This window comes from Tetrao urogallus, assembly GCF_951394365.1.
Source record: "Tetrao urogallus genome assembly, chromosome: 21".
Taxonomy (NCBI): domain Eukaryota; kingdom Metazoa; phylum Chordata; class Aves; order Galliformes; family Phasianidae; genus Tetrao; species Tetrao urogallus.
The window spans coordinates 6826309-6848904 of record NC_136834.1 but is presented as its reverse complement, the minus strand read 5'-3'; the positions used below and the strand labels follow the sequence as shown (position 1 = coordinate 6848904).

At 45.5% G+C, this 22596-nt stretch overlaps 1 protein-coding gene across 1 annotated transcript in view; it reads right to left on the bottom strand.

The window, feature by feature from the left end:
- The window catches only part of IGSF21 (immunoglobin superfamily member 21), a gene marked incomplete at both ends in the record, with an annotated part of 32816 nt that overhangs the window by 5462 nt on the left and 4758 nt on the right, over positions 1-22596 (bottom strand). The window contains 2 exons of the mRNA XM_079545655.1: positions 1806-1927; positions 7741-7853. Of these exons, the coding sequence (XP_079401781.1) occupies positions 1806-1927; positions 7741-7853 (235 nt within the window). The remainder of the gene's footprint in view (positions 1-1805; positions 1928-7740; positions 7854-22596) is intronic.

Genomic DNA, 22596 nt, shown 5'->3' with positions numbered 1-22596 from the left:
TGCTGGGCTCTTGCTCTGTGCATGAGGAACGTTTTATTCTGATTTAAATTGCCGGTGCTGCCTGCTTAAGACCAGTGGTTAAATCCACACTGAGCAGAAACACTGGCGTTATGGCAGGAAAACAAGGTTGTCAAGTTAGGGAATGTGTAATCCATTAGCAAAGCCTCCAAAACATCCTCCAAACAGTAATTAGTCATGTCAGAAATTTGCAAGGCAACCAAAGTGAGCCTGAGCTACACAGAGCAGCAAAACTCAAGGAGGGAATTATCATCCTGGTATTCCCTGGGCATCCTCTGAGCAACTCCTGAGCATCCCCTCAGCAACACCCAAGCATCCGGAGCAAATCATTTGCATCTTCTGAATATCTTCATGAGCACCGCCCTGCCTGCTCCCCCCAAGTATTATTCTGCCCCCCCCCCCCCCCAGTATGATCCTCTAAGCCTCCTAATCCCTGTCTGAGCATCTCCTGAGCATCCCTTTCAGCATCTCCCCTCCAGCCCTATTTTCCTATTTACTGTCCACTCTATATTCACATTTATCCATCATAGAATCATAGAATATACCAAGCTGGAGGGGATCCATAAAGATTATCCAGGCCAACACTGGGCTCCATACATCACCAACCAAAATTCAAACTATGTTATGCCATGAGGTCAAGAGATCGCATGCACTTGCTCTCGCTTATAACAAAACACAAAGCCAAATACAATAGAAAAAAAACATCCAAAACCCCCGACAAAATTCATATTAAAAAATTGATTAGAATATCGTGCTTGCATACAGCTAGGCATGGATGCTTATCTAAGGGATAAACCATGCCAAGCCCTTTCTGTACTGTGGACATTTGCAGGCATGAAGCACTGTGCTGCCTCAAGAAACTGACTGTATTTTCTTTCCCACACATAGGAACTTTGTTACCTGGCACTTGGAAAACTAAGCTTTGAAATATGATTAGCAAATTCTAATTTAAAAGGAAAACAAAGTAAAAAAAAAAATCATGAAAAGAAATACTTTGCTTCAGCATTTCTGGCTTAAATTAAGTCTCCCCCTGATGTTTTTTTCAGGCTTCAGTTTTGTTTTTACAACATCAGCAAAAAACAAGCATGTAATTAATAATAAAGCTGACACTCTTGCAAGTGATTTTCACTTGGAAGAAACACAAAGATGAGCTCTTATGCTGCTTTTATATAAATAATAATTATTTTTATATATTACTCTCTCTCTCTCTCTCTCTCTCTCTCTCTATATGTACACACACACACAATTGTTTTTTTCTCCAGCTTATTTCAACCTTTGAAATTTCCACCCACAATACCCATTCCCCCAGGGACATGCAAGACCTTGGGGACAGACCCTGGCTCTTCGGCGACAATGCTTTGCAATAGGACCATTTCCTTGGAGTGGTTGCAACACAGGAAAGACAGCAAAAAAAGGTAATTTCCCAGCACGTGCAATTATCTCATTAGCAAGATTCCTGGGGTCATCATATCCCCACAGATGAACGATGAAGAAAAGTGTTGACTTATAGAATCACTGAATCACTAATGTTGAAAAAGACCTCTAAGATCATCCAGCCCAACTCCAACCCACCTCTATCATGCCCACTACCCATGTCCCATCTCCACGCATCTTGAAAACCTCCAGGGATGGTGACTCCACCACCTCCCTGGACAGGCTGTCCCTGCACCTCACTTAATACCCTCAAGCAGCCCAATATGGGAAAAATTCCTTAAAAAAGTATTAAGAAGCAGCCAGCATGTTGGAGGATGTGACACGAGCTGGACAGCAGCGTCAGAACAACTTACCGCACTGTGGACTGGTAGACCAGGTCCTCCCTCTTTCTGTAGTTCTCCATGTGTGAGAAATTGGTGGAGAACATTGCATCAAAAGTGAAGATCTTCTGCTTGATTGTGCCACCATCAGTGACCTACAAACAAAACCCCAGCTATAAATCTCATTAAGCAAAATCCTCCAGTTTCTGTCTGGTTATCACTGCAGCAGTTGAAAGGCTATGCCATCACCCACCTCCCCAGCTGCTCCCTAGGACTGGCATTCCTAATTGGAAAAAAGCTTTTTGATGGGACCATAGAGGAGGTGTATCCTTCTCCACTGCCACTTGTAATGTTTTAGTACAAAAGCAAAAAAAGCAGAAGCAATGCATCTTGGCCACAGAGATTTGGAGGGCTGCAGCAGCTCAGATCAAGACACTGGAAAGTTATAAAAAAAAAATAGTCCTTTTTGAAATAAAATAGGCATCAGGTGCAGAAGTGTAGTGACAAACCCTAGAGCAGCATCTTCATGCTCTCTCGCCTTGTGCTTTCCTTCCTGCTTGGGAAAAAAAACAACTTTTGTTCCAGATTTTATCTCTCCCCCCTTTTTATCATATATAGGAGGGAAAAAAATGCTGTCAGTAAAACTGTCTCCATAGATTTATTTGCTGACACTTTTATTACAGGGAAACCACATTCTCCTATGGACGTGGGATAAAGAGCAACACAAAGAATTGCTGGAGCCATAAATCTCTGGCCACTGGGGCGCAAGGGGAAGTTTTCAAGGAGAGATCGCATTCGCCCCAAATCTTATTTATGCCCTGGACTGGGTTCGGGGAGGTTTGGGCAAAGGAGAAAAAATCTCAGCACCACACTTGGATCTCAGCGTACCATAGCTGTTAGTGCAATGTCCATGGGGGTTTTCCAGGCATTATTTTGGAGATAAAAAAGCATCTCAGAAAATAAATGAATGAAAGAAGAAATCAAATAAATACATAAAGGATTTAGTAAAATCCATTCCTTTTTCTGAAACAGCTGCATGCCATAAACATGCTACCCTCAACTTGCTGCACCAATCCCGCAGCTGCAATCGCAAGATGCAACCGTAGCATGGTGCTTAGACCAGCCGAAAAGCTGCACTCCAGATGTCTAAGTTGCACTTTTTTTCCCCTATTTTATGTTACTACTGAGCCTGGTCACTGCCAAAGGAGGGATACTCTGAATCAGGGCGTTGATTTTTTTTTTTTTTATACTGGCTTTTTTTTTTTTTTATTATTATTATTATTTTTTTTAATACTGGGTTCTGGTGCTATCCCCACGCTATGGCCACGTTGCACTGCAAGAGGGATGGATTCCATATCTGGCCAGATGCATGTAAAGCAAATGGAGCAGAGCAGTGCACCAGGGAAGCAGAGGCATCGTTGCCCCTGGGAGCCCGCATGGTCCTCTGAGGAGGGATGGCAGCTCTGTGGGTCCCTAAGGATTACAGGCAGCTAACAGGCTCCTCTGAAAAGGCACACAAAACAGTCTCTCTCCGGGGATTAGACCTACTTACAGCCTTTTATCTGCACCCTAGGGTCAGGTTTGCTTTTTCTGAGAGGAGCTACAGAAGAAAAATCGCTGGAGAATCTACAGGGGGTAAAAGCAGTAGATTTAGAATAGGGTGAGGGGGGTTTGGCAGCATTGAGTGGTGATCACTCCAAATTGCAAGCCCCAGCTCCAAGCAGCCCCTCCTGCAGAAGGGGTGCAGGGAGAGGAAAAAGTGCATTTACAGCACTGGCACAGAGCTCAGCCTGAGGCTGCAGGCTGCCTGCTGCATTATTTATAAACCCCAGCAAAGATCTTATTCCTGACAAAAGCTCAACAATTGCCACTGTGCCGAGAGACATTAACCTTCTGCTCCCTCCTGCTTCTCCCTCGTTTGCTCTCACCTCTGCGGTGACCCAGCTGCTTACTGCCCCCAAAACACAGCCACCCCCTTAATATTACTGGAGCCGCTCATCGGGATGCTCGATAAGCATCCCACTGTGATGGATGGGGACCAAGGGATGGAGGAAGGCACTTTGGAGGAAAAGCTGGATTGCAAAAGGATGGGAGGTGCTATGCATCCCAAGCTCTCACCCTCTGGTCCTTGCCTTGCTTTTTGCTTAAGACTACCCAAAAGCACTACTGGGGGAAAATAAATTGAGTGGTTGAGTTCTTTGCCCAAAAATGGGATGGATTGATCCCCAAAAGAGCATCTCCATCCCCCATGCTCCCCAAAGGGAGCAGTGACATTGGGATGCTGCATACAGAATGCATGCACGTACAGATGAGCATTACACACACTGCAGAAGGGCCACATGCAGTTTTGGGATGCTCCCTGAAGCCGGAGCCATAATAGAGTACGCTGCTGGCTCTCAATCCACTGTGCTGCTGCGTGTGACCTTGTCTCCCTGCCTGAGTTTGAGGAATTAAAATAGTTACCCATGCTGACATTTAAATTATCACCTCTGAGCGGCAGAACCGACCCAGCCAGCATGGAGATGAATGGCACAAGTCAGCCCATGCTCACTTACTGTCCCAAGATCTCTCCATCAGCACTGTGCTCATAATTCAGAGCATTTCTCTGCAGCTATAAAACCAGTGGCTTGTCCCAAAACAGGAGCAAGCTTATAAATTGCAATAGATTTGCTTCGGCTGAAAAATTTGGAGTGCAACACCCCAAAAATTTGCAGTGTTTTTAGTATCTCGCCGTCACCTTCCCCTGGAGCCCATGGTGGCTTTATTGCTGCCACTAGGAGACACTGGGGTATGGCCATGGTGTCACATTGTTCGTAATGGGCAGTGGTAGCCCCTATGGGGACCACGCAGTGTCACCGTTGATACTGTTGATCATGTGCTGCCAACATCTGGAACACATTGGCCTCTGCCTGTTACAGGAAGCAAAGCCCACGCACTTTGAGTGCTACAGAAAGCAGTGTTCGTGCACTGTGGATGCAACGGGAAGCAATGCCCATGCACCAAGAGTGCCAGGGGGAACAATGCCTGTGTATGGACACTACAATACCAATCCCTGTCTTCCTGCTGTTTTCTTTCTTGCTAATTACCCTGAGCACCAAGTTAATGAAATGGGGGAAAGCCACCTGCACTGGACTCAGGGACACCCCAGTGCTGAGTGCTGCATGTCCCCAGGACAAACACCAGTCAGGAGCTGCACTGCTCCATCAAAGCAACATACCCACAACTCATCCACCACCAAAACCATGCCAAAACCACTAAAATATCCCATGCCATTGGCCTCTCGTCATCTGAGCCCCTGGCTGTGTGCAACCTGTGCAGAGCCAACACACGACCAAGAGGATTTTCTTCCTTCTCTTTGCTGTATGTCTTTTTTTGTTTGTTTGTTTTTGTTTTTGTTTAAGAGCTCTGCACTGTTGCGAAAAGTAATTTTCTCCCTCCCCATCACTCGCTGTGGTGTGGCAGTGGCCACACTAATCAGGTCTCCAGTACAACCCCTGAGATGCTGCAATCAGAGGCAGCCAACAGTTTGACAGCTCGGTGTCTTCCAGTACTCATTACAAGCTCGTTTGCAAGGATGCTGCCATCTCACCTCCTGAAAGGTCTTAGGGGATTCGAGACAGAAGCCGGGGGTTCCAACCATGTTTGCACATGTTCTCAGGCAAATTACACCCACTGGAGATGGATTTACTGTGAGGATTTGTGGGGGTGTTCGGATGTTAATTAACACCTCTGCAGACAGCACACAGTGCTGGTTTTCCACAGAGAAGCTACATGGCTCCATGCTCCTTCCCCTATGCATCATGTCCTTTGCTTGTCCCAGGTGCCACCAATCGTCTTGTTTGCACATCCCATGGGTTACGCACGCTCCCTATGGGTCATGGACACGCACATTGTGTTATGCACACAAACCACTTCTAAGCATGCACCCCATGGGTTATGCACACACTCCATAGACTACAGACATCCCTGACAGGTTGCGCATGTGCCTTGATGAGCTACAACACGATGAGTCAGGCATGCACCCCATGGGCTACGCACCCTCCCTGTGGCTTATGCATACACACTATGGATTATGTACAACACCCTCTGATCTACGTGCACGTTCTATGGGCTACGCACATCCTCTGATTGGTTATTCATGCTCCTGATAAAACCATACACACACGATGGATTATGCACATACCTCATAGTCTACGTGTGCATCCCATGAACTATGCATGCTCCCTATGGCTTGCACAAACACATGATGGGTTATGTACAGACCTCACAGGCTACACATATGCCCTGATGGGTTATCATGGTTCTCATGAACCACACATGCACATGATGGTCTACACACACACACCCTGCTGGCATGCATCCCATGGTCTATGTATGCATCTCATGGTCTCTACACGCACTCCATTCTACATGCATTCTACACACACTCCAACGCCTTACATCCAACTGCTGCCATTGAGTTTGCCACCACAGTCCACCTCTTTTGCCTCCTTCCTATGCACCCCACTTTCACCTCCGCAAAGTATTGCGCCTTAAAGCCAATGAGCTCTTTGCTTCCTCTAAAACAAACAAAGCCCCAAGATTATCTGCACTGCTCCACTGGGCTGCTCCAGTGCACAGAGCACAAAAGCACTGTCAGAATGATTTACAAATGCAGGAAGCACACTGGGAAAGGAGGAAAAAAAGGCAAGGAAGGCAAAAACAAAACAATGCCAAACAACTGGAGGATAGGAGGATTTGGGGAGATAAAAATAAAAGCTGGGTTATTTTTTCCCCTCCCACTCTCTCCATAGCATCCCACACTGTGGTTTGCTCAGCCACCCCACGTGCTGTCCCCTCAGCGAGGGCTTGAGCATGCCTCCACGCAGTGGGATTAGGCAAATCCAGACCCAGCTTGCAGGAAAGTGGGTTAATCCAATATTACTGAATGGAAAAGGGAAGCAAAAACCTGGTGAAGATTGCACTGTGCAAAAAAGCCTCCTCCTCCCCAAATTGGAAGGGGGACAAAGCCCCAGAGCAAGTCACTAAAAAGGGGTCTGGAACAATTTTTTGTTTTGTAGTTCAATATATTTTTGTTGATACACCTAACCACACATATTTACAGCAGGGCACAATGGAAACGCACGCAGCACACTCATGCAAGAGAATATCCATCGGCACCACAAACACGATTCTGCATTTATAAACCCTGCCAGCTGTGCAGAATAGCTTTAAGGCATAGCAGCTCATCATTTGAGGGGCAAAAACAACACAGCAGGAACAAGAAAAAACCTTCTACAGCAAGGGACAGCCCTTTCATCTGACGCCACCAGCCCCATTAGCTCCTTCTCTGCAAGCAAACCAAAGAGCTGAATCTTCACCACCTGCAACTTTCTGCTTTTTTCTGTATAAGTTAGGTTGTTTTTTTTCCACTGCAGTTGTTTCTCTGGGGCAAGGCAGAGTGCAGAAAAGCCCAGGAAAGCACCATACGTGCCCAGTTTTGCACTATTTCCCATCCAACATAAAATAAATAAATAAAAATCAGTGGGGCTGACCTTAATCCCAACTCAGAAATCCCAAATGGCACCCCATCCCAACTCAGAAACCCGGATGGTGCCACCTGCAACTTAAAAATCCCAAATGGTGCCAACCCCAGTTCCATATTCTTGGATAGTGCCAACCAACCCCTTGCACCCATAACCCTCACCAAAGCCAGCCTAACCCCCCCCCCCCAAAAAAAAACCCAAACAGTAAAACATACAAAAAAGAAAAAACCTTAAGATGACTGCCAACTCATTTCCCCCCCCCCTCTCCTCCCTGCTTTAAGAGCCAGGCTACTTCCTTGTTGGCTTTGTGCAAGGACAGCAGCACAAATGATATTTCCACCGTCGCACTGGATGGCCACACTCCTCCCCATCATCCCTGACCTCATGTCACACCGCTGCCTCCATGTCCCCATCCCCAAGGGCAGAGGCTGGTGCCAGCTCACCCGGTACCAGACGATCTCCCGCATCTTTCCATCCGTCTTGAAGTTGCATTTCAGCGTCACAGCGTCGCCCACCACTACAGGCGGCAGTGGCTCAATGCTGACTGTCAGGTAGGCTGCAACAGAGGGGAAAAAAGGGATGTAAGAGCTGGATAGGATGCCGAAAATTTGTTCAAGTGGTTTTGGGGGCATTCAATGGCTCTGTTCAAAGACTAGAAGTTGATTACACTCTACATATGCGGATCTTGTCATTGTATGTACCAAACGCATAAAAAAAGTACCAGGGAAAACCCTCCTAATATTATGTAGCATATATTTACCAGCACTAAAATGCAATGAAAAACCCTTTTGCTGCTTTTCTCTCTCTCTTTTACTTTGCAAAATCACCCAACTTGCCCGCAGGTACCCAAATCTCACCTGTCTCTGGAAGCTCAAAGCTGACCTGTGTACAAACCCCAACCCCAAAGACCAATCAGGATTTGAGATCCACAGTTGAAACTTGCAGCCTTGTTTCTCTTCATTTCCTCTCTCCATCGCTCTCCTCTTGGTTTGCTGCAAACCCATTGCAGGAGCACAGAGCTGGGGTCAAGAGGGCAGGGGACTGCATTTCATGTTTAGTTTGCTGTACCTCCTCCAGCTGCAGATTGACAGCCCTGCAGATCTGAGCTCTTATTGAGTACCATTTGGCACTGTTCCCAAGCAGCACACCTCAAATTCCACTGCAAAAATCCATTTTGTTTTAACAGCTGCTTGCATTGGATGGAAAAGCAATGCAGAATAAATAGGAGTGGGTTTGCAAACAGCCCCGAGTGGTGGAAGAACTGAGATTCCTTTGCAGAGGAGGCAGCTGAGGCTGGCAGAGATGGGAGAAAAGGAGGGATGTAGGGGTCACACAAGTTCTTTGTGGGCGTATCCCTGTTTTTGCCGCTTCACCTTTGACATTTCCAAAAGATCAGGCACAAAAATCAACAAGCACCAAAGCAATGCTTTGTGCCTGGCAGAGCTCTGCTTGCCAGTAGACGTGGGCAGCCCCCAAGCAAAATCTCATCTCCCTCCTGTCCCCGACATGGATCAAGCAGCCAATTATATAAGGCTGGCAGCAGCAGCACAAGTGACAGGTGACAGAGTTGAGATTGCATTCTCCCTTGCGCCTGCAAGTTATTAAGATACACCAGCCCGAGCCTGGCTTGAAAGCAGCCCGTGTAGTTGTTGTTTTTTTCTTCAGGGGGTAAACTGAGGCAAACAGGGTGAAAATGCATTTCTGAGTGCTCTGCACTGGCTTCAGCCCCACTCTTACACATGGTAGTGCAAAGCCAGAGCACCCCCATCCGAATCCCTGTACACACATCTCTGAACTCCATCTCCCAAATGGCTTCAAAAATCCAAAATTATTGATTTTTTGCTGTCTTCCTCTATATGTTGTAGAAGTCCCATAGCTACACCTCAACCCTTGAAGCTCCCACCTCAACCCTTGAAGCTCCCACCTCAACCCTTGAAGCTCCCACCTCAACTCTTGAAGCTCCCACCTCAACCCTTGAAGCTCCCACCTCAACCCTTGAAGCTCCCACCTCAACCCTTGCTCAAAACCAAGCCTCAAATCCAAAGTGGGCCACTGCAAAGTTGCTCCTTCAGGGTTGGACCAACAGCATCCAAGCATCAGAGCAGATAATTCAGGCTTGGCAGTGCTATGAGGATATCTACTTCTTACAAACAAAGCATAGCTATAAGATGTTCTGTGCTTTGCAAAACCAACTCTTACTTCGTTGTAACCTCTCAATTTCTTGCATCGGTTCTATAGGGTCCAGAACCCCCCATGCTCAACCAGCAACAGATGCCCATTTCAGAGTGAAATCTCACCAGAAGGAAAATGGTGAAAGAAGGAAAGGGCATGAAGCAAGGAGAAGCAGCTACTTGGTCCTCTGGAGGAGCCAGCCACCAAAATGCCAGGTACACGGGCTGGGAAAATAAGCCCAGGCACTGATAAGAAGAAAAAAAAAAAAAAAAAAAAAAAAAAAAGCAGAAATCCAGATGGACTCATCCAAAACCTGCTGCTCTGGTGTGCATCCCCACAGAAATCTCCTATGCAACATCCCAGCCCCTTCTCGGTGAGAGAGCGACGCTGTGATGCTGCTTCCAGCTTGGATTTGGGCTTGCTCATTCCTTTTCTCTTACACCTGTTGCTGGCAGGGAAATAAGCTCTTGATATTGGCTTCTGCCATGCTGGCATATCCCTGTTAGCTGCAAATGGGCTTCTTAGTGGTGCATTCATTATTCGTGGTGATGCTTATGAATCTCAGCACTCATCTCCCCTTCTTTCTTTCCAAGTGTGGAGAACTGCCACGCGTCACCATCCTACAAGATGCACACCCCCAAACCTAATTCTGACTTCCCAGAGGGATGAGTGAGCAGAAGATGCAGAGAAGAGCTGAGTGCAGGTCTGTAGGATTTTGGGACTGTGTCAATAAAATCCCTCCAAACCACAGTTCAGCTTTCTAAGACATCACAGCCAATGCTTTGTCAGAGCAGAGAAATGCTGGAAAAGGGTATTTTGCAGTCAAAATTGTAGTCATTTGCTTGCTTCCCATACTCAGCCCAACCATTAGCTAGAGGGGCTCTGCTCTGCAATTCTGCCCCCCAGAACGTGGTTATAGGAAGGGTCATGTTCTCATCCTGCTGCGCTGTCCCCCAGGTCTTGCAACAAGATTTCTCCTCAGCTTCCACCCAAACATTTTTGCTTTAATATGCAGGTCTCTGATGGAGGCATCTGATATTGTGCAACAGGAAGGTTTCCAAGGCAGCAGTCCCTTGCTTGGGTTCACAGGGACTCCCCCTGAGTAAATCTAAGGTAAATTTGCATCGCACAGAATATTCCCCCCCCTCCTGAATGCTTGTAAGCAAATTCCAAGGTTTGGCCTCACTTTCAAGCCTCTAGTTCATTTTTTCTTTTAATCAGATGGAAAAGCAAAGACAGAAAGGGGTGCACCAAAAAAAAAAAAAAAAACCAAAAAAAAAAAAACAAAAAAACCCACAAATGGGCTAAAATAAGTGTAAGGTATAAACATCACTTTAAGTCCAAAATTTGCCATTTTTTCTGAAAAATGAAGCGTTGCACACTTTCCATACTCACAAGGTTGCCAGGTTTCAACACAGAACCCCACCTGTATCTTTCCCTTTTCTCCTTAGAAGCAGAGCAGAACTCACCCCCTATGGAAACAGTGCAGAAAGTCCTGGTCTGGTTGTTCTTTGTGATTTTTTTTTTTTTAATTATAGGGGAGAAGAAAACAGTAATGTCAGATACTGCTGAACCTGAAAGTCTTTTGTAACCGTTTTACAAAGGGCTGAGCACTGGATTTGTGTCTGGCCAGCCAGCACCTCTACAGCCCCAAAGCAGCTCCCAGCTCTATGCTCCTCTCCTTCCCCTCCACTCTTTTAAAATAAAACATATTTCATAGCCAAAGATGAGCCATGCCACCTTCTGATTAGATTCTGACCTATAGAAATGCAGTCCTCTGATTATATTTCATCCCTGGGGAAAAAAAAAAAAAAAAGAAAAAAAAAAAGGTATTTTTGATAGTGAGCAGTGGGAATTCTTGCAACATTCACTTAAAAAAAAATTATGAAAGGAAGGAGGCAGGAAGAGATAAGTGAAATGTCCTTTTAAATCAGGAGTGACACATTAATAAAAGCAGCACATTGTAACATGCTCGGCGCTTTCAATTACAGAACAGCTGCAAGGGAGGAGGTGCAAACACCAATGCATGCAGAAGTTGACAGATTTTGCTGCGTTCTGGTGTGTCCCATGGTTCTCCCCCCCTCGAGAAAACCCTTCACTGTGTGTCCAATTACTTTTAAACTACATCCAAGGAAAATGTGGGTTTATTGACACTAATTGGTGCTCGTCTTCCCTGTATGCTCATCGACTCCTCAAATCTCATTGTTCCCCAAGAAGCCAAAGCCAAACCAACAATGGGTTGAGACATGTCTCTGGGAATATCCCCACATTTCACCTGCCCCTTCTGTGCCTAAAGAGATGGTCATTTTGGGGTGGCAGTGCTGTTTCTGGTGCTTTGTTGGGATGGGCAGCCAAGCAGGAACACCCTCCAGGTGCCAACACAGGTGATACAAACACATCCCCACTGTAATCAGCCCACGATTAGCAGAGCTTATACATAATTCACACCATTTCCTTCACCACCTCCTGTCCCTAGGTCCTCCAAAAGCATTCAGGAAAAGCAACCTAATGGGTGCTTTGCCTCATTTTCCCCTCTTTTCCTTCCTCCTGCTCTTTCTTATTTTCCTTTGGCTCTGATGTCTCCATTCTTCCATTCAAGACTTAACCTTTCTGTGTCTTTCAGTCTTTTGTCCCCCTCCACCTCTCCTCTTGCTGACTTTTAACATGAGGCCAGCCCAGCTGGCTCCTGCTCTTTCTGCCTTTTCATTTTTCTCTGCAATTTTGCCCTCCTAGGTTCCTTCTGCTGGCACACAGCAGCAAGCACAGGGAAATCCTCCAAGCGCACAAACCTTCTTTGCAAAGGGTTTGAAAGGATTTCAGGATTTTGCTGATGGAGGAAGCACGCTGCCCCTTGCAGAAGAGCCACTTGGGATGCTAAAACTATGAGGGATACGGTTAGTGCACATAATGGGGATGGGTTGATGGTTGGACTTGATGAACTTAGCAGTCTTATCTAACCTTAATGATTCTAAGAAATTGCATTCCCCAAAAGAAGGGAGGAAGATGATGGGAGGTACATGGGAGGTCACCAGGGCGCAAGGTGAGGCTGAATTCTCTGTGGCCACAGGGCTGAGGAGCATTAAGCAAACGTGCTCTGACTCGCAGCACTTGGCAACATTTTGTTCATTAAAGATTAAATACCAGCAGTTGCTCCCATTCCTGCGAGCACAGCTAAATAATTTTTCCTTCTCTCCCCAGCTGTATTTCCGGCTCCAGCAATGCCTTATTTATGAACTTCCCAGGCAATTTACAATTATAATGGGCTGCTGCCTCTCCTACTAATCCAGGAGGGCTACAAGGGGCAAGAAACAGCGAAGGACTCCCATCTGTCCCAACACAGAGTGGCCATATTTTGCTGAATCTGGAGCTTTTTTCCCTGGCAAGCTGCTGCACTGATTTTTTTTTTTTTCCCCCTCCAAAATGGAAGAAAAAAGTATTTTAATACAGGTTTAACATTCACAACTGAAATCGGATGTGACAGACAGAGGCAGTGTCAGGCATCCAAAGGAGATGGTCCTTTCACAAAGGAAAAAGGTGGGGGGGAGCCCCTTTGTGTTTTTAAAGGCATAAAGGTGCATAAGTTTTGCCTGATTTCCCACTTTTTCCTTAAAGAAAAACAGAACCTGAGTATCAACAGGGCAGAATGCCCCCAAAACCCACCCAAAATTTGTGCTGGATTTTGTAGTTTTTTGTTCATTCCTCATGCTGTATTTCTTTTTCTATTCACGCAATATAGCCATAGGACCTGGCGTCACCGGGCCACCTGGAGCAGAAGGAGAATCTCGCTCCCGCTGCGAGGAAGAGCCCTGCTGACAGAGAGCAAATTGTATTAACGCTGTGTAAATAGGATATTAACAGGCCGGCCAAACAATTAAAGAGCCAGTAATTAAAATTCATCTTCCTACACACCACAGCGAATTAAAGTACAAACATTTAATTAGATACCTCTTACCTCATCCATTTGCATAAGAGGGAGGAAGCACTTTGCAGCTGTTTCTCTAATTATGCTGCATAGGGGTTGCTGGACCACACCAGCACCTAAATCCTATGGCATTGTAGAGAAAAGACATAGAATACATGGCATAGAGGATTTTTCTCTAATGAAATAGGTTGCAATGGGCACATCAAAGCCTACACCAAGCTACCTCCATCCTATGGATGTGTCTCCTGTCTTGCTAGCTCTTTGTCATTTTAATCAATAATTTTAATCAATACATTGATTGAGCATGGTTGGTTTGACCTTTTGACCCTTTTAAATCAAGATTAACTGAGAAAACCACTAAAAGCAGGGCACTGGCATCATCAGTTATAGAGGGACCCTTCAGTAGGGACAGGCAGGCCCTAAAGGGTCTGTTTCAATTTGGATTTTGTGATAAAAATATTCGCAAACTCTTCAAAACGTCCTCTTTTTAAGCCTTGCCAGTCAGATTTTATCACAGTGTCACAGTCCAACTGGTGTGTAAGGCCAAACTACAACACCAACTTCCAACAATTTCTCAAACCCAACTGAGATGGGATTTCTGAACATTACCCACAGCTTTTCTTTTTTTTTCTCCTTTCTTTCTTAAATCCTGCACTTCCTTCCCCCCAAAATATCCCAGCCAACTAAAATCCCGCAATTCAAGCCTAATATCATGTTGTGCCATGGTACCCAAACATCACTGCAGTGCATTTCTAACACCACACATCACACAAGGGCTTCTCAAAAAACTACACCACCATACCTTAAGAAAAACCAATTTTTAGACTTTAGTTTTGTCATCACCATGAATATTACAGCCATTTTTAAATTTTTACATCTTACATTCTTACTAGATCCAACCAGTGCCCATAGCCATGCTCTAATGCAGCATGACAATAGCACAGGCTGCAGAAAAATGAAGACCGAAGCTTAAAATGGATTATGTTGGTAAAAAAAAAAAAAGAAAATAACCAAAATACACTGCAAATGCTTTGGGTGGGTTTTTATCCACATCAGCACAACCTCAGTATAGGCAAGGACACGTGAAGAAGGGTCTGAACAAAAAGCCACTTGTCTCTCAAGGGTTTGGATTTCTGCAGACAGCCCCAGACATAGTAAGAGATGCTTCTCCCATTGCAAACATGGGGCAGCCTCTCTACTGCAACCTTACTACCAGAAAAACAACTTGTAGCAGCCATGAATCAACGCTAGACTCCGTCTTTTCCAGTGTGAAGTTATGAGAACTCAATGTCATCCCATCTACTTCAGCACTACCCTGGCCTTTGGGTTATGCCATTTGGCAATGGATCACACAAACACAATGAGAGAGCAATTTAGGACTTGGGAACCTCAGGAAGATACAGAGCCACCTTCACCCTTCCCAGTGCCCATCTCCTGCCTTCTCCAACTCCTTCCAGCATTTTCAGTTTTTTCTCTCCTTTCCCATCCTACTGACTCTCTCCACTCATCCATCCATCACCAAGCAGGAGTTAATAAAACAAATGCAAAGCCCTGCTTTGCACAAGCCTATTGTGCACAAGCCTCACCTCCAGTGTGTCACCAACCAACAACTTTGAAATGCACAGAGCCATCCAAGCAGCTATGCACCCTGTGCATGGGAAACAAAACCTGTTTTAATGTCTTTTGTCACACTTTTTCCAGCCAAGGCTTGACAGCAGTGCTGTTCCAGCTCACCGGAGCACAATATGAGAAAGCTCCTTTCACTGCTGGCATCGAGTTAGTGCTTGTAGCACATCTCTGTCAAACAAGATGTTTGTGTGAAAGCCTCAGGAAATTGGTCGTTTCTGGGAGTAGGTTATGTTTTGTGGTTTGTTTTTTGTTTTTTTTTTTGTTTTGTTTTGTTTTTTTTTTAAACTCCATAGACAGTGGAATGCGTGGTCAGCTTGTGCAATGCAACCCAGAGTGTGACAGCAACAAAACAAAGAGGAAAGAAAGAAAATGAAAGTTTTGAGTAAGTTTTGTAAAAACAGCTGTGGCATTTTTCTGAAGCAAGCAATACCCAGGATAACCTATACATGCGTCATTTAGGTGCTTAGTAGATCCCTAGATAAAATTAGGCACTTTGTTGGAGAGAAACTCCAAAACATGACATCGATGATGGAAATCCTGCAGTCACAAAGCCAAACGCTACCTCCTGCCTACCCCAACCCACAGTATCCTTGGAAAGAAGAAAATCACAGCAAAGATAAACACACCTATTACAGAATGAGAGATGCTCCAGATAGTGGAAAACTTCTGATGTTGGGAGTGAAAACACGAAAAAAAATAAGGCTTAGAAGACAGAAATAAGCAGGGGATAAGTGGGAGCAGCAAGACTCCAGGTTATACTTAAACAAACGGGAAATATCAACCATATAGGAAATAATTCACTCTCCTCAAAGCTGACGACGAGAACTGGCTGTGATGATACAGCCTGACGTTACTCATAAATGAGCAGTTTTTCTGCACACACACCCACAGAGAAAGACAGATAATCAAGCAAAATCACTTGGAAATACACACCGACTCCCAAAACCCATAAATCATACTAAAAAGAGATCACACGATATGGAGAAGAGAAGATGGGTCTTTCCACCCCATGCAAATTACAAGCAGGGCTGCGTTTGCTGCATTGGTAATCCTCTCGATGTATTTTATTAGCTACTACCAGACCCCTCTGCACAGTATAGGAAACCATGCCCATAAATTATAGATACAATATTTATCTCTTACAGCTGCACAGACGTGAAGTATGTTTAGCAGCATTTACTCCAGCACACTAAAATTTTATTTATCATTTCTCCCCCTGCATGTTCAGTACATTGCCCTAAAGCTGCCAGCAAACGATGCACGCCTACACTGCCAAAACTGAAACTTAAAGCACTCATGGGTCACGCAGGGCCCCAGATCCCCCAATTTTTAAATGGAGATCACTCTCTTCATTTGCTTGTATGTATATATGCAAATTGGGGTTGATTGCTTGTGGAGCAACCTGCCATTCATACTGTTTGAAAAACCACAAATAAGCAATTTAGGATAGATTCCTTCAAACCAAAGCCAGCTTGCTTGCCCCCCAACTTTTTTCCAATGCAAGCTGAAGATAATCAATTTTTGCAAAATTGGAGAGGATGCAATGGGTGAGCGATGTCACCTGCCTTGATTAGGATATGTTGGTTTTCTGGGCACATTGCACCAGTTGTGAATGCATTTATTTCCATGCAGCATTTCCAGTCTAACCCCTTGAGAGAACAGGACATCACCCTGACCAACCACTGATGGAGCCCCACATGCTGAAAGCACCCAAAAACCCCAACCAAATCCCTTTGCAGTAATGCATGGTCCCTCCCCAACATCCTGGGCATGATATTGGCTGGTGCTCAGGAGCAGGATGCCCTGCAAACATAAGCATCCTTCCCCTTGCACTTGCTAAAACTTCACACCCCTCCTGCCTTTTAGTTAGTCAGTATTGTGCTGAGGCTGGTGGAATCTGTTAATCCCCATTCACTGCAGAGCAAACCCCTCTTCAGCGCAGATGTGGGGTTTAATTTGATATTAACTGTAGCAAGAGCAGGAGAAGCTGTACTGAGATCCTGGAGCACTCCGCAAAGGACTGAAAAGGTGTCTTTTTTTTTTTTTTTTTTTAAAAAACCTTTTTTTCCAGCAAAAAGCTCTACTTTAGGTATCAATACAAGATCCCATCAGCCAACCTCTTGCACCTCTGTTTCTACCTCATTTTGGAGCAGAAAAATGAAACACCTGGATGCAGGCACTGCTCCAAGCATCCCCCAGGGCTGGACAGGGATCAAGATCCTGCTACCAAAATCCCACCCAGCCAAATTCTGAATGCAATGCATTGAGAAACACCATCAACATTACAGGGAAAAAAAAAAAAAACCACAAATTATTTGTAAGCAGCTCGGTTTATTAGAGCCTCACTCTGAAGCTGATACACTGCATGAAGATGCTGAAACTTAACGAAGAAAGTTGCTGCAACCCCTGTGAACCTTCTCTCTTTTTTTGGTGCAAATTAGGGTTGCTCTTGCTAAAGTGAAAGGTGTATGCCCTGCCTCCGGGTGAGGATTACCACACCAGGAGCTAATTATTTGAAACCATAGCTCACTTCATTAATCTAGAGCATAATCCCAGCCTGTGTTAATTAGTGGAGCTGGAAGCAGTGTGAAGTGTGCATTTGGAGCAAGTCCCATCCATGCCTCAGTTTCCCTGCTTGCAAGGGGGAGTGCAAGATCTACCATTTTACAAAAGCACCTGAAATCGAGTGAAACGCGAACACCAGCAAGGGATCATTGGAGACGAGCACTATTCCTCAAAAATAAGTGCAATATTGAACGTTAACATCAGAAACACCACAGTCCTCTGGTAAAACCTTCTACTCCTCCAGCTTTAGCTGAGAGAAATACAAGCATGGGGTGGACAGAAGAGGAAAATAAAAATTTATTTTCCTGAAGAGCAAGGATGAGGATTTAGGTCTGGGTGCTGCTCATGGGTTTCCCACCATGTTAAAAGTCCCAGCGAGGTGTTGTGCCCAGAGCAGGGGCACGTGACCACAAGCTACGATGAAGAATTTGCTTATTTCTTTCTTTGCAGTCAAATCCAACTAGCCCAGATTAGCGACTGGTGATAAAATGGGAGCTATCTGCTCCCACCCTACTCCCCAACTGCCTGTAATCTCTGCTTGTGCCATTGGTTCTGTGCTCTCTAAACAAGAAGGGATTATTATTATTCTCTTTTTTCCATGTTCTGAACTTATACAACAAGGGCACGACCTCAAGCAGAGAAATGAGGGAAATAAAACCTGGTAGCAGGCAGAAGTGCTTCAAAAGCCCAAAAGCAAGGCAAAACCACCGCAGCAGAGTGAGGGAGGAAAGGAGAGAGGAAAAGAGGAATGTAGGGATGGATGGAAGGAAGAAGGGAGCAACAGACAGGGAGGGATGGAGAGATGAACAAAAGAATGAGAGAGGCATGGAGAGAGAGATGGACAGATCAAAGTATGGAGGGGCAGAGTAAGGGAGGAAGAAGTAGTGGGATTGAAGGGATTGAAGGAGAGAGGAATGAAGGGAGGGATGGAGTGAGGAACAGAGGGAAGAATAGAGAGAGGGATGTGGGTATGGAGGAGCAGAGAAAGGGAGGAAGGAGTGGACAGAAGGAGGAGGTTTGGACAGAAGGACAGAGAGAGGTAGAGTGGATAGGGTGGGTAGGACGGATACCTTCATATGCTAGATTATTACATACATAACCCCATGGAATCCCCTCACCCCCTGTCCAACCCCACACAACCAAGTCCTTTTCCTACCACCTTCCTGCTCAAGGGCTGATCTCGATATCCCAGACCCAACATCAGTATGAGGAACAGCAATGCTCCAACCCTTTGCCTTGAGCTGGGCTGCTTTATCTCTTCAATTCTGACATCACACTCATCCCCTGGCATCCTCCCATTCACCCATCCTCTATCTGCCTCTTTTCTTCTCCCTCTCCAACGCCTGCCACACAAAGCCGGATTGCTAATTTGAAGCCACTCTCTCCTCCCCAGTTTACACTCCGTGATTAATAATCCTTTTGCTCTCCCAGTAATGCCATGCCGCTAATAAGATTAAAACATATCACCCTCTTACAGCACAGATTCATAACACTGATTTACCGTTATGTTGCTGCTGCTGTGGAGAGGATGCACACGGCTGTTACCTTAATCCCTATCCATCTCTGCTCCATTGAGAAATAACTGCTAATTAATACCTTCCTGTCTCCTGACTGCTTCCAGATATGCCTGACTATCATACATTTGGCCAGCTTTTTGCCATCAATCTGCAGGACTGATAGGGCATCCTGTTTCCTTCAGCTCTGCTAAGCAGCTCTATTTTGTGTTGGTTTTTTTTCCCCAAAAATTTGTGACATCCCATTGGTCTTCCCAGCATGAGTTTGACTGCACTGAGATAGAGCAGAGCTGGGTTTTCCAAGCTCCTTTTCCATGGGGCATCCTAAAGGCTCACGAGGATGTACTGGCCCCCAACATCTTCATTTATTTTTCTCCACTTTCCCACATCCACCCCTATTTCTGCATCATGACTCTGCACCCCCAAGGCAGTCTGGAAATGGGACACACCCCAGAAAACCCAACTGCTTTATTTCTGCATCACAACTCCATGTCCACAAGCCTGTTTGGGGCATCCTAAAAAACCTTAATTGCCCCATTTTCCTCCCCACTTTGTCTACCAGGAGAGCACAAACCAGTGACATCAGAAACAACAGCAACAGTAGCAAGACCTTGGGATAGGAGGTGAAAAAAAAAAAAAAAAAAAAAAAAAAAAAAAAAAAAAAAAAATCAACAAAGCCTCTGATCTGATGAATGTGGCAGGGGAGGCCAATGCTCTGCTTTTAATAAAACATAACGAAGCGTAGGATCATAAAATATTTCCTTTAATTCAGTGCTCCCACGAGGATAGGTAAAGAGGCTCAGTAACGCAGTAGGATTTCCTCACAGCTTGCCAGCAGGGAAAGGACAGCAGGATTTGTGAAACAGCCCATTTACAAGCTATAAGTGTTTTCCTTCCCATCCCAGCCTTATTTTGGGGAAGAGGGAGCTCAGCTGTTCATGCTGCAGTCAGCCCTATCCAGCCATCTATGCTATATCTCCTACATATCCCATACAACCAGAGCATCTCCATCCTGTCACACCTTTTGGAGTTACATCCAGTCAGCTTTTGGGTAGAAAAAGGTGAAGTATAGCATCACATAGCCCTCTATGCTATATCCCATATAGGTCCTATATAGCCAGAGCACCCCCACACTCCTGCACTTTTCAGGGCTCCAGCCAGCCAGCATCTGGGATGGAAATAAGTGATCAAGAAGGGATGCTCAGCTCTTGCCTGGCTGCTTTTTGCTCCTGCTTCTCCCATCCTCATGCTCATGGATGTGTTGCACATATCCATACACAAATCCATATATCCACACCTCCCAGGCGAGGTGGTATAATTGATTAACATCCTCATGTTAAAAATCTCTCTGCATCTCCTTCGTCCTACACCAAGCACTAAATATAACCATTCAGTACATTCTCTCCCTTCCAAGAGAGATAACATTGTTTAAGTAAGCCTTTTAAATTTTAAAGAGTTGGGTTGTTTTCTCACAGTGGGAAGCTTTTAGCGGATCAGAGGACAGGAGAAGCGAGGGGATCTGGGCAAACAAATGATAGAACGCAGCCCCACTGCAATGAGAAATCCCAGAACATGGGCATCCCTCCCATCCCAGTGACCAAATCCTACCCCTGCAAAGACATCTCCTACTCCAAAGTCACCCACCTGACCATGTGTTTTCCTGCTGAAAAAAAAGTTAACAAGATACATTTTAGCAAGCAGAGGGCTTAAATTTGGCAACCAGGCTTCCTTCAGTGCCTTTGTGTTCCCACGCTGCTGCTATAATTACAGCAGAGTAAATTCTCTCCGTCAGAAGGAAACCCATCTCCAGCCAGCTTGCATATATTATATCTTTCCTAAGATTTCCTTAAAAAGAAAAAAAAAGCCAATCCCACCAATAGTAGTGCAATGAGATGTAAATATAACTTTAAAAGAGCCACCTCCGCTGGCACTCATGAAAATATTTCATCTCTATGTGCATATAAGTTGTAAGTAGAGCAGTCGTACTGGCTTGATCAGATCCAGGCTGTTGGTCACCCAGCATGGGGCAAAACACCCTCCCCAAAACACCCCCAAATCAGAGCAATTCCAATGCTTTGGGTGATACCTGATAAACTTTTCCCCCCACACACTCCTGCTTTTTTAGCCCATCTTGCCCTCCCTGCAGAGAGCCAGCAACTCCCTGAGCCATTGCCCTTTCCATAATTTTCCTCTTTTCAAGTACTGACAACACCAAGATCCAACCTCCTTTTGGGGATCAGTCTGTGTACAACAGAAAACAACATTGCCACCAGCAAATCCCATGTTATCCATGCAATCCATCCCCCTCAAAAGCATTTCCATTGATGACAGCACACCCAGGAGCCAACAGGAGAACCCCACCATATCTCCAATCATCCCGCATCCCTCCCCCATCACTTTGGTCCCACACACCAAGCATCTCTTTAGTCCCACACCTCAACCATTGCTTCAGTCCTACAGGAAAAAGCAAACCCCCATCGAGGGGCATTCCCAGATCACGACTGCCCATCCCTGCCGCTGAAGTTACTCCAGTCATTTCTCAAAGAAATATCAGTGTATATGCAAAGTGTGTGCATCCCATCAGAGGAAGCTCCAGTTCCTATTTCCCCAGCCTGAGCAGACAGGATGTAGCCACAGAATTTATCTGCAAGCACCGGGAGGTGGAGCAGGGCTGGAATCACAGCTGCTAATCTCTTCACCCTCCTCTCTGAAGTATATTGTTGAAGGCATTATATAAAAGAAAATTATACACAGGTTTGGGCAGAGAAGAACAAAATCCCTGCTCCAGCCCTCCAGGATGCTGCCTTTCAACTAAAAAGGGTTTTGCAGATGGAGATTTGCTTCCAGCAGCAGAACAGATAAAAAATGTCATCCAGAAGCTGGGAAGGGCTCTTGCTCACAGCATCCTTCTGATGGGAAATTTATCTTTATCCCGATATTCCCCAAACCTCCTGGGAGCCAAGGGTAGCAAGAAGTCCCTTGCTGCGGATCCAGCCAAGAACTGCAAAGCCTCCTTCCCCACTCCTAACCTCCCTTGCATGGATGTAGAGATGGGTGGGGATGGACAAATATGGGGAACGATGGTTGTGAGAAGGGATGGACAGACATGGAAAGGGATGGGAACATGTGAGCATGGATGGGCATAGGGATGATCGGACACAGGAATAGGGGTGTACCTCCCCTACGAAGACAGGCTGAAGGAGCTTGACTTGTTCAGCTTGGATAAGAGAAGGTTATGATGAGACCTCATTGTGGCTTTTCAGGATTTAAAAGGGAATTATAAACAGGAGGGGAATCAACGTTTTACAAGGGTAGACAGTGATAGGACAAGGGGGAATGGTTTTAAGCTCAAGGAGGGAAAGTTTAGATTGGATGTCAGGGAGAAGTTCTTTACAGAGAGAGGTGAGGTACTGGAACAGCTGCCCAGAGAGGTTTGTGGATGCTGCCCCTGGAAGTGCTCAAGACCAGGGTGGATGGGACCCTGGGCAGCCTGGTCT